The sequence below is a fragment of the Delphinus delphis genome, chromosome 10 (assembly GCF_949987515.2).
Source record: "Delphinus delphis chromosome 10, mDelDel1.2, whole genome shotgun sequence".
In the NCBI taxonomy this organism is placed as follows: Eukaryota; Metazoa; Chordata; class Mammalia; order Artiodactyla; family Delphinidae; genus Delphinus; species Delphinus delphis.
The window spans coordinates 41,476,872-41,489,805 of record NC_082692.2 but is presented as its reverse complement, the minus strand read 5'-3'; the positions used below and the strand labels follow the sequence as shown (position 1 = coordinate 41,489,805).

At 42.0% G+C, this 12,934-nt stretch overlaps 1 protein-coding gene across 1 annotated transcript in view; it reads right to left on the bottom strand.

Annotated features, from left to right (window-relative positions):
- LRRC1 (leucine rich repeat containing 1) overlaps positions 1 to 12,934 on the bottom strand; it is a 127,624-nt gene that overhangs the window by 76,740 nt on the left and 37,950 nt on the right. Inside the window, exon 2 of the mRNA XM_060021347.1 lies at positions 5,862 to 5,979. Within this exon, the coding sequence (XP_059877330.1) occupies positions 5,862 to 5,979 (118 nt within the window). The remainder of the gene's footprint in view (positions 1 to 5,861; positions 5,980 to 12,934) is intronic.

Genomic DNA, 12,934 nt, shown 5'->3' with positions numbered 1-12,934 from the left:
TCCAGTTAGAGTTTTCTCTGGATATATGCCCAGGGTTTTGTTTTACTTCAGGAGAAAACACTACAATTATGTGCCTTCATCTTAGCCCATTCTGTGTAAATCCAACACTGTTTTGGAAAATTCATCACCCGGCCACAGAGCAGTGCAGGACTGAGTGAATGACTGAATGGGGGAGGGGTGGAGGAGGGATGAGGAGCTACTGACAATCTCTAAACGTTTAGAGAACCCAGGACTGACTGAAGTTCGTACTGACCTAAAAAATATATTCAGAGGTGTTGACCTCAAACTCAGGGCACCATCTCTATTACAAACCTGCTAATTAAAGAGAAAACAAGAAAGAGAAAGTTATATAAACCTACAACTTATTCAGCACAGCCATAATTTTTCTGGTAAGTGGGAGAGAACCATATGAATTAATAAAGAGTAACAATAGTTTACTCTTTTATACTTTTTTGAAATTGCCATCCGAGGCAGATTTTGAGTACTATAAAATTATCAGTGTCCTGGTTTATTTACCTAAGTCAGCCTTAAGTAATGCATGGTTGTTTTTGAAAACTGATCCACTCGAAAACGTGAAACCACTGGTCTGAGGATACGCAAAGTGACAAATTCTGAAAGAGTTCCAAAATCATTTTGAGCAGAGGCATTGCTGTCAAAATTTCCCTTCGGATTTAACAATTTGCATCACTAATTTGTGATAGATTTTCACGTTTATCTGATAAAATATCATGGATGTTTCTTTATGGGACAAAAAAAAAGGAAGGAAGGATCTGTTTGCATAGTTTATTCCAACTCTTTCAGTGTTTAAAATGGAAAGGTGATTAGAAAACGTCACAGACGCCAAATTTCTTTCCACCTCCACTTTGAAAATAATTATTATTATCTGGAATTAAAATGTGAGTGGAAGGCAATTATATGTTTTCTATTATTAACCCCTCTCCCTAACAAAAGAACAGGTAAAAAGTTAAGACAGAGAAAGGGCCTGTGATAGGAACGTGGCAGTACTTGTAAAGACAACCAAGCCAGGTCTGGGGTAGAAACTGTCAGCTCTCCACCCTCAAGGCAGAGTGGCCCTGTGGGGCTTCTCTTTGAGGGGTGTCTCCTGTACCATTTTCACAGTGACTGTGACAAAGAAACTCACCGACTGATAACACAGATTAAGTCTGTGTTAATCCAGCAGTGTGCTAGGCAGAGCACTAAGCCTGGCCCCGAATTAGGCAGAGACAGAGAAGGGAACAATGGCCGGATTGTGTAAAGTCTTAAGCCTGCGTGGGCGAGAACTGGCCTCTGTCACACTTCTGTTGTGGGTGTATGTAGTTATTACCCCCAAAAAGCACTAACTGTTCATAACCAAGAAGGAGGACTTCTAGGCGCACTGGCTGCCTGGCTTGCCAGAAAGAGCTTTTTTTCAGGACACACTCAGAAGCACCAAGACGTGCTGTTATACAAGGGCATTTCAGCAGGCTTCAAAATTGATCTTAGATTTCATTAAACAAACCCACTGCCACAGAGCACAGACACTGATCCCCATCTTGCAGCTGTACAGAGGGCGACTAACCCAAACATTTAATCCAAGTCTAGCCTCTCGACTTTGTGGGATGATGATCCTGCTGACGGATTGGATAAGCTGTCCATCTCCTAACTCTGAAGCTCTGTCCCAGTGCCACTGAGGGTTTTGTACTAAAACTGTCTTTTAGTTTCCTGTTCACTCAAGTTTGCAAAGTAATTCTCCAGAATGTGCAGTCTCTGGCCATGTTTGTTCGGCATGCAGTATTACTTGCCCCATAAGAGAAATAAACTCATGACTTCTTTGGCTGTGCTAATACTAATAGCATTTCCTTAACTTCATCCATCCCTGTTCTACCTTCACAATTTTTGTCATCCTGGCAGAGCACCTGTGTTCTTTATTATTTACCTCACTCTTTTAAATCAACTTTGTTGAGTAAGATTTATTTTTAAATCACTAACATGAATAGAAAGCCATTATCATCACCAGATATAAAAGATAAATATAACAATCAATACAATATAGTGCTATTAAGTTTTACAGAAAGCAACCTAAAGGGAGTAAAAAAAATTTTAAATAAAAAGGAAAGAGGATAACTTCCTCACTCTGATTCAATATTAAAAACTGCTGTTTTGCAGTACCACTTAAAATCTTCTCTAGCAGTGCTGGTGGCGTATGCCTTACACTTTGGGGGAAAAAAACTGAACTAAACAGATAATGATACAGTACTGTGATGTAAGTCGAATTACAGCATAGACTATAAAATTCAAATTACTAACCCTCTGGGCAGGACTCATGATGCACTAAGAAAGTCCACCCTACACTTGTGGACAGCGAGATAGTACTCTGGGGTAGTACCTCTTCTCACGTATCCAGAAAGCATTTGTCTCCAAGAGCTAAGAATCAGTGAGCAGAGAAAACAGACAAAAAGTCCGGGCATGAAAGCGGATGCGCTTCACCACAGAAAACTGCATCAGACCTTAACTTGAAGCCTATAGTACTATCTCCCTCCCTTGAGCAGGGAACATTAGGAAACGTCTAATTTTGCTCCTGGAATCAAAGCCGACTTGAACTTCAGTCAGCTCTAGCCTCTTACCCTTTAGCCAGGAATATCCTGGAGGTTTCCCACCTTCCACATGGGCAGGTGCGGGACCAAGAGAAACAGCGAATCTGGGCTCAAAGCCACAGGAAGCTGCTGAGGGGCTGTTAGGAGCGGGCTTGGGGGTGGGGATGGCTAAGATCTCCTTCTCAGTGTGTTTGGCATCCCTGGGGAGCTTCCTAGCAATGCAGCATCTCCAGACCCATCCCAGACCTACTGCATCAAAATCTACATTTTAACAAAATCCAATGGTAATTCATGGCACGTTCAAGTTTGACAAGCACTGATCCAAAAGGGCTTGAGTAGTCTGACACCAACATCTCGTTTGCCTCCCTCCTCCATGGGCGAGCGACACTTTCTGGAAAATCAGGAACTGAGGAAGGCAACAAAGGTCCTACCACGACAGTGGCCAGTGCTGGCCGTGGCCCTGCTACAACCCAGGGACTGGGCAGGAAAAGCCTCTGATCACGGAGAGGGCCTTCTCCGCTGGGGCTGCAGAAGACACACGGGGCTCCAGACACGAGCCCCAAACCCTTACAAACATCTGCATCCACGCAAAGTGCGGGTCCTCCCACTGCCTCTCAGGCTGCAGACTCTGTAACCTGGATTCACCTACTCAGCTGCCTAGGAAACTCACATTAATGGGATTTTATGGGCCAGAAGAATGAGAGAGGAGACATAGGGAGATTTGCCTGACCTGGAAACAGCTCCAGACCCACGTTCCTGTTGGTTATAGTAAAACCATGACCTTGTTCTGCTCTGTCATCTGTGCAGTTTTTTCACAACCACAAAGAAAGGCCCCTCTACCACCACCACCCCATTCCCACCACACACACGAGCCAGAGCAAGGCTTTGCCAATAGGCGAAGGGGGAGTTTAACTCCCCCAGCATTTCTACAAGAGCCTGATTAAAAGGGAGCAGATCTGCGGGATCCGTCACAAAAGTCCAACACCTGCAGAAGGAGAGGTTGAAAATGAGGCAGGGAGAAAAGGAGGGTAGGCATCCCAGGGAGATAAAACACTGTGTGACCTGACACGACTGCAGTGAAAGCTCACCTCCTCTTATCAACATGCTGGAAGGTATAAATGGACATGTGGAAAGAGGCACGTAGCCCTTCTTTCTTCCTCTGAATATTTGAAAAGACACAGCTGATGTGGAATCTGGTAAAACTGGCCGCTTGACAATGCTGAATTCCCACAGAGCATCTCTTCCCATCAGAGTCAATAATAGGACTGCAACCCTCAAGCTTTATGCGTTCTCTGCTCCCAGATAATTAAAGCCAATACTTCTCCTCTTTCTCAAGTATTTCTGGACCCCTGCTTCTCTTCCTTCCTAATGCCAATTTCAAAATGACTATTTGATTTCTTGGGACTGTGTGATTTCAGCGACCATTTTTCAAAGTCACTGCTTCCTTGCAGAGTTCATAGCCAGCCAGTCTTTACAACTGAGATCATCGCTAAGACAAGAGAGAGCAGTTTCAATCACATACGCCTTAGGTAAGGGAGACGCAGGACAGCCTTAGAGGCAAGGCTGGCCTCAGAGGTCCGCCCCCTGCTACCCTGCAGTGTGAGGGGACGCTGCCCATCAACAACTTCTGCAATGAGGGCAGGGCCGCGCTCTGTACTGCTTGCCACCCCTGTACCAGGGTAGCCAATACCCAGGGTGCCCAGTGACCGGGAGCTATGGCTTACGGTTGGCTTAAAAAGATGAGTTGGGTCAACCAGGCCTCATTTAGAAATGGCAGCCAGATGCCACAGCAAGGGCAGAGGCCCAGAAGTGCATGGTGAGAAACCACAACAAACCAGGTCTGCAGAGGCCAGCTCCAAAGGACAGAGCACCCAGAAACAGAAGAGAGAGGCCAAGAAACCACTCAAATGGTGTCAGATGTGGACCCCGGGGCAATGCTTTTAGCAAGTCAGCTCCACCCCACACCCCATCCTTACCATCAAATCCCTTTTACTTAATCAGAGCTGACCCCCCTGCAACCAAATAAGCCATTGTAAACAAGCCTCCCAAACTAATTTTTTTCACTCTTTCTAGTACCTGCAAGGGAAGAAATAATGCTCATGACAAATAAAGGTAGACGCTATATCAAGAGCATATGGCTTGGCCTAAAGACAGTTTCCAATGGATGGGATCTGAGAGGTGGTAGCAATTTACAAAGTGGAGGGTAAAATCATTCTTTCTTCACCACGTTTTCAATCAAGTACTGATTATTATTGCTGCCTTATAACAGTGACCCACAGGAAAATACTATTATCCGGGCCTTGGGGTTTCTGCAGAGGACATCAGATTGAAAGAGCCAGACCTCAGGGTCACTGAGAAGGAACCTACAGATTTTTGTAGGAAAGCAAAACAAAACACAATGCTGGTGTGTAATAGGAGAGACAGAAAAGGATTATCATTTTTATAAACAATAGATTACATATGGGCTTATCCTCAGGACATTAAACCGGAGTTCTTGCAAGGACTGAATTCCACCACTAAAGACAGGACCCCTGGGAGCTGCCACTTTAACTTGAAGTAATTAATCAAACATGCTCCAACAAGCCATGGGACCAGTCTGCCCGGGGAATGCTCTAAGGGCTATAAAACCCAAGGTAAAACCAGGGTACCCATTTAAAAGTGAAAGGTTAAACAGGATATAAACACCCTGCTAGGGCGTTCACTTAAAAGGAAGCAACATTACAGTGAAATCTGAAAATCAAAATAAACTCACAAATATGCCACACAAATAATTCAAGTGGGCAGACCTACCCGGGGCCTAATCAGAACTGAATGAAACTGACAGAAATATCTGGACGGCAAGCAGGTCTGTTCACTGCAGCAGGGAGACAGATTCTCAGGGGAGCAGCCCAGGCAACCAGGCCACAGCCAGGAGAAACCAACCCTTCCCTAGGGCGCTTTCCCCGCCACAGCAGTCCCCCGAGATCTGGACAAATGACCATACTAGTAGCCCTCAATGTCACCTCCAATCAAACGTGGGGGCAAGCTGCGGATTTGCCAGTCCGCAGCTCCACCGCTGTGAATCAGACTGAACCAACTTTGAGAAAGTTATCGCCTAAAAACTGTCATGACATTTTGGGTAAATACATATGAGGTGACTAAAGTATTCAATCACGGCATTAATTTCATCCCAAAACATATACATAGCTTTCCTCCAAGAACATTTATCCAGCCATATTTACTAAAAATTGTAAGCACCAGCATCAGAAGAGACAAATGAACAATTCAAGTGGAATCATTTTTTCTTACCATTTCGGGACACATCAAGTTCCACCAGCTGCATGAAGTTTGCTATTTCTGGAGGGAGCCGCTGAATTTCGTTATCGCTAAGTCCAAGCTTTCGTAACTTGACTAGCTGGAAAAATTGCTGAAAGACAAAATAGTTTCATGTAGGTCTCACATCTATTTGCAGTGTAAACTTTTTGCCCAATATGAAATTTAAAAACAATATGTCTTTTAAAAATTAGTGACGATTGCACCAATGTCAATTTCCTGATTTTGATATTGTACCAAAGTCATGTGGCCATGTCACCAACAGGGTAAACTGGGTACACAGGCCATCTCTGTGTACCATCTACAATTATTTCAAAATTAAAATTTTTTAACAATGAATAAGTAACTCAATGAGAATAGTAATGACTCCTTTATATTATCCAGTAGGTGGTCACATTTTCTACTTATGGAACCTGATATGAAATCTGCAATGTTAAATAAAGATATTTGAAAATTAGAGTAAAATATTTCTTAAACATTTTTAAAAGAAATTACTGTGCATTAGAAAATATATAAATATCCCACAAATGTGTGGAGGAGAAAAAAATTATTTTTGGCCAATCTAAAAAAGAGCCTGCACTGGATCCTTCCATTAACCACGGCACACAGAGGTGCCTTTTGCGCCACACCCTTTAAAAACTGTACTAAAATAGCATTAAAGGAATTTATAGGGAGATGGATATAGGTATAAAAATATGAAATAAAGGCATGAAGACAATTCAAGATGAGAGGGAATGAGAAGCAAACTAGACATGCAACAAAATCCTTGAAGCTAGAAAACAGATAAATTAAATGACAGCTAACGAAAGAATCGATACAAAGCTGAAATTTAAGCCTATGGAGTGAGTAGCCAATAGCAGATTAGGTCCAGGTACCTCTGAAGGAAGGAGAACTGTCTGAAAATGGATATAAAGACAGTTAGGCCCCCATAAGCCCTCCTCTCCCCTGCACAACCAGGCAGGGGACTGGAAATTTCCCCCAGAAGAGCTGACTGCAAGCACAGCTAAGGGCAGGGGTGAGGCACCCAACTGGAAACAGGGGGAGGGGGTCAGAGCCTGCTCACTGAGATCCACCCCCTTCTCCCTGCAGCCAGGCTCCCAGCGGGGGAAACAGACAGACTTACAGACACGGATTATACAATAGGGAAGCCCCAGGTTACAAGCCCCACCCATGCCCTCAGAGCTTCAATTCTCTCCTTTTTTACTTCAAGTGCCTGGATCTCATTTAAACAGAGCCAAGGTTCTCCAGACACTTGAGGAAAGCCCTTTACATGCAAGAGAGTGGGCACCCACACACATCTCAGAAGAAACAAATGTGATGTAGGGAGCAGGAAAAACTTCACCAACCAAAAAAAATATAATTAATACCCACAGAGAAATAAGAGGAAGTGAAGCAGCATGATGCCATAAAAGGCAAGCTTCAAAGAATAAACTCTCAGAAATTAAACACTAGTGCAGCATCAATATAAGAATCCAATAAAAGAGATGAAAAATAAAGTTAACAGAAATCCCTCAGAAAGTAGAAAAGAAAGACAATGAGGTGGAGAAACGGGACAGAAAAAAATAGGAAAATTAGAGGATCAGTCCCTCAAGGTACTATATCCAATGAATAGGTATTACAAAGAGAAAGAAAACACAGGGACTGCAGAGCATGAGTTTCCAGTTTGAAAGGGCCCAACACGTGGACAATAAAATGAATGACACAAAACACATAGGGATACCAAGGAATATTATAAAAGTTCATAACTCCAGAAGTAAGACGATTCTAAAAGCTTCCAGAGACCAAGGGGTTGGGGGGTGGGGCGGGGAAGGGAGGTCATAACAAAGGATTGGGAATCAGAATGGTGCTGGACTCAACAGCAACCTTGAAAGTAAGAAGGCAATAGAGCAATGCCTTCAAAATTCCAAGAAAACATTATTCCCAACCTAAAATCACATACCCAGCCAAACCATCAGTCAGGTATGTGACAGAATAAAGACATTCTCAGACACGCATGGTCTCAAAAAATTTATCCTCCTTGGACCTTTCTCAAGAATCCATCGAGGGACTTCCCTGGTGGCGCAGTGGTTAAGAACCTGCCTGCCAACGCAGGGGACGCGGGTTCGAGCCCTGGCCCCTGGGAAGATCCCACATGCCGTGGGGCAACTAAGCCCATGCGCCACAACTACTGAGCCTGTGCTCTAGAGCCCGCGAGCCACAACTACTGAGCCCACGCACCACAACTACTGAAGTGTGCGCACCTAGAGCCCATGCCCTGCAGCAAGAGAAGCCACCACAATGAGAAGCCCGCACACCACAATGAAGAGTAGCCCTCACTCGCCGCAACTAGAGAAAGCCCGTGCGCAGCAATGAAGACCCAATGCAGCCAAAAATAAATAAATAAAATAAACAAATTCATTAAAAAAAAAAAAAAAACAGAATCCATCAAAACGTGGAAGTATTGGGTTGGCCAAAAAGTTCATTTGGTTAGTGACTATGTTGTTCAATAAAATTCTTGGTGAAAATGAAAAACGTGTCTCTTATTTTCACTTAAAACTGAATGAGTTTTTTGGTCAACCCAATAAATCTAAAAGGAGGAAGATCTGAGATCCAGAAATCAGAGAATCAACAAAACAGAGACAAAGGACAAAACAGTGAAGGAATTCCAAGATGGCAACCGAGCAGCAGGTCCCAAGAGCAACCTGTCTACACTGAAGAAAATATGAGGGCTCCCATAAAAAAAATTAAAAATACCAACACATGTGAGGGGTTATCTGACATGTTTTGGAAGTATCAGGAAGATTTATTTGGTGACAAATTAGAAACTGAAACAGAGAAAACAAAGCAAGCAAAAAAGGAGGGAGTTATTAATTCCAAAAAAAATACAGAGTAAAAGAAGATATAGTCATAATATAAATATAAAATTTGGTTATGAACAATACTTATACAGTCATAATATTTTAATATTTATATACTGTCAAAAACAAAATTTATATTATGTCAATACTGAGAGGATGGGAAAGAAACTGCAAGTGCTAGAGACTCATCTTCCATAGAAGGAAATCAATAAATAACTAAAAAGTGGGGGGGGGGGGATCAAACAGTAAAATCAAGCCATTTAGCAATGTGGAAGCTAACGTCAATAGAAATATCCCAGAGCTGAGGGTGCGCAAAAGCCAGAAATTGGAGTGGGAGAGGGGGAGGGCAAGAGGCTTACTGGATTTTTAGAACATTATTTGCATATATTACCTTGCTAAAAATAGAAATTGAATTTACAAAGGAAAAAGTCTCTACTAAGATGACAGGGTGCTCCAAATGATAGTTGCAAAGGATGGTAACATTTAATAAGCTTCATCATTTCTTTTCCTTTGGTAAAAGGGAATGTAACTTATACAATCAAAAAGAAGGCATCATCTTTGACAACCAGTTGGGCAATACACAAAACGTAAAAAGTTTTTCAAGTCCACTGACATCATAACAATACTTTTGGGCATCTATTCTCCTAACATAATTGAAAATAAGAAAAACCAGCTACGGTGCACAATATGCCTTTGCATTCTTATCATTACAAATGAAAAGCATGTCAAATAAGGGAAATGCTTAGCATGTTATTAATAACTCAATACCAAGCAAACAACAAAAACGATTACTGTAAAGACCAGAGAACTTGAAAAAGATTGACGACGCAAATATAATTTTAAAAGAAGACAAAATGGCAGGTACTCTATGGAAAAAAGCACGCGTGCATGTTGAAAAGGGAACAGGGGGAAAAAAGTTATGCTAGGCAACAAGGGAAATGCATGAACAACTTTATTTTTTTAACAAAAAAGATGTTTTAAAATAAAACGAACTATGAATCTCAGCAAATGAATGCTACTAATTAGCTATATATGACAATGAGCGTGCTCAACAAAAGGACTAATCCTCTGGAGTTCTTTAATCATAGGGCTGAAATTTAATTTCTTAAGGAAAGGTATTGAAATTTCTTTATGTGGGTTACACTAAAGCATTAGCTGACACAAAAGCCATTCAAAAGAGTCACATTTGAATAACTGAGCTTATGCCAGTTGTTCAAAGAGTCTGACAGTTTAATAATGCATCGATGTGTTTACTCAGGCATGAAAAGCTCACTTTGTTTTCCAGGAAAGGCATAACAGCAACAGCACAAAAACCATCACCAAATCCATACATTCAAGGACCATTCAGAAATAATACAAGAAACCAAGTCAACCAGGACTTAGATCTACAGTGAATAATAAGCTAGTTGTATGTCTGTGGAAATGACAACCTGCAAATCCCAACGTCCAACAGAAATCCTAATTTAATCCTAATACTCATTTTAAATCCTAATTTAAAGCAAGCAAATTTAAGTTTTGTTCTGCATAGTAAAAGCATCCTCAAAAAGGACCTGTCACAAATACTACTTTATTCAACTGGGGATGCACATACCAGATGGAAAAACAACCCTATCTGACAGCATCCCACAACGAAAACAGTGATTCCTCAATCCTTCCCTCATTATCCTGATGGGATCTTAGTTCGGTGTCCAAATGCTTTAAATTAACTACATTCTATAAGATAGACACAATGCCACTAAGACTGATTAAATCTTCAAGTTTTCAACTTCCGCAGATCGTCATGGAAGAAAACTCCACAAGCTTATAAACGCTTCTGCCTTCTCTCTGAGATGAGCCAGGGCACATGAGGAACAATTCCTGTAGCCCTCTTGGCAGGAGGCCTCAGCAGGGTGATCATGTGACGGGGTACACAGACACCATTCTTCAACCACACCATGTTGATTACAGCGCACTGGCCCACTTAGAGCACATTTTGTACAATGACATGGAAAGAAACCCAAATTGCCTTGGCTTGCTTTGCTACACCACAGTCTTCTTATAGCCACCATTGTTTTTAGTAGATACAGAGTCTTTAATCTGGTTGAACAGAATGTTTCTTTTTCCCATTCTCCATTTCTGGCAAGATTCTTTTTCCTTCTCTTGATAGTGTGAGTTCCTCTCCCTTCTTCTTAGGAATACTCAGTCCTAAGAGAGCTGTGTCCTTTGCTATCACTATACGGCCAATGATCGATTGTCCCCCACTGCCCAAATGTCCCCATAAGGTGAAGAAAACATGAACCACTGTTACAGATTCACCTGGGAGATGACAACATAAAGAATGTTATTAAACTCCTGAAAAAACTGTTTGAGCTGTCATGACACCAAATTTACTCACAGACTTCCTTCTGGGGGTCTTCTAACCCTTCAACTAAATTTGACCCCTTGCCATCCTACATAACTCTCATCACATCCCTACTCCTGTCCCCAAAGACCTGAACTGCCTTTGTGGTCAGCCTCCTTGGTAAAGATGTTGTAAATCAATGGTTCTAATCTCCAGGTGAGAATAACACTTGTTACAGTATTTATCATTCATATCATCTGGCAGTGTTCTTTTCTACGAGACTTACAAAAAGTAACTGTGACTTTATTACCCACAAATTCTACTCCTAGGTATATACCTTATAATTTTTTTTTAAACTCTCACATATTCTATTCCAGAATATATACAAGAACGTGGGTGACAGAATTGTTCGTAATTGCCCAAAACTGTAAATAACCCAAATACCCATCAATAGTAGATCTGACAGAGGTATATTCTTGTAATAAAATTTTTCACAGTAATGAAAATGGAAGCTTACTCTTAGTCATAGTATGGAGAAATCTAGAAATAATATTCAGCAAATGAAGCCAGACACAAAAGAAGGCATACTGTATTATTCCATTTATATAATGTTGAAAAATCACCAAAACTAAACTGCTTTGTTAGAGATGCGTACAGAGACGGTAAAAAATATTTTTAAAAAAGGCAAAGATGTGATTACTATTAAATCAAGTTAGTGGCTACCTCTAGGTGTGAGGGAAACATTATGATCAGGAAGGTCATGCAATGGGCATTAGGAGGCCTGCCAGTGTTAAACCTTCTAAGCTGAGTGGCAGTTACGAGTATTCATTTTATAATTTGTTATACACGGTAAGCTGTACATTTATGCCTTATGCCAGTATATGTGAAACATTTTTATTTCACAGTAAGAAAAGTCTTTTTAAAGCTTTAAACTACTTACTAATCAGGAAGAAAAAATACCAGACAATTAGCACCATGACATCAAATTCTTTAACTCATCAGAGTTAATGATAATAAAAAGCAATGGCATTATGTCTGGAGAAGGGGGAGAAACAAAACGACCAATAGTAACCAAAACAACAACGTTAGAATGATCATTCTGTAGCCGTTATGATATAGCTGTCAACCTTTACTGAGGGATTCTCTGTGCTCAGCAGTGAGCTGAGGACTTTACCTGGATCACATACTCTAGTCGTCTCAACGTCACCACAGTGCTAACACCTACATGTATCAGTCAGCCACTGCTGCATAACAGACCATCCCGAACTTAGTGACTCAAAAGCAACATGACTTTTGGAAATTTCTCACATTTCTGTGGGTTTGCGGGGCAGTTCCTTTGCTGTTTCCACCTGAGCTCACTCATGCAATTACAAGCAGCTGGAGGGTTGGAAGGGCTGGAAGACCACCCTGGCCTCACGCTTATGGTCTGGCAACTAGTGCCAGCACCCAGTTGGAGCACCTCTGTTCTCCACAGGTCTCTTTCCTCTCCCTTACGATTGAGTGGCTTCTTACATGAAGCTCTCTGAGTAACATTCAAAAGGGACAAAGAGTCTGGGAGGACTCTTGGGGACAAGACCTTAAAATTTGCACCATGTCATTTCAGTCCATAGTCAGGGGAGTGGAGAAATAGTCTCCACTGGCAGATGGAAAGAGCAGCAAAAATCACACTGAAAAGACGCATGGGAGGGGAGAAATCTGGTAGATTAAATGGTCCACCGCAAAATGAGGTAGGGGCCTCAGGGGTGCCACAGAAGAACACATATAAAAACTGCACAGATGAGGGGCTTCCCTGGTGGCGCAGTGGTTGAGAGTCCGCCTGCCAATGCAGGGGACACGGGTTCATGCCCCGGCCCAGGAGGATCCCACGTGCCGCAGAGCGGCTGGGCCCGTGA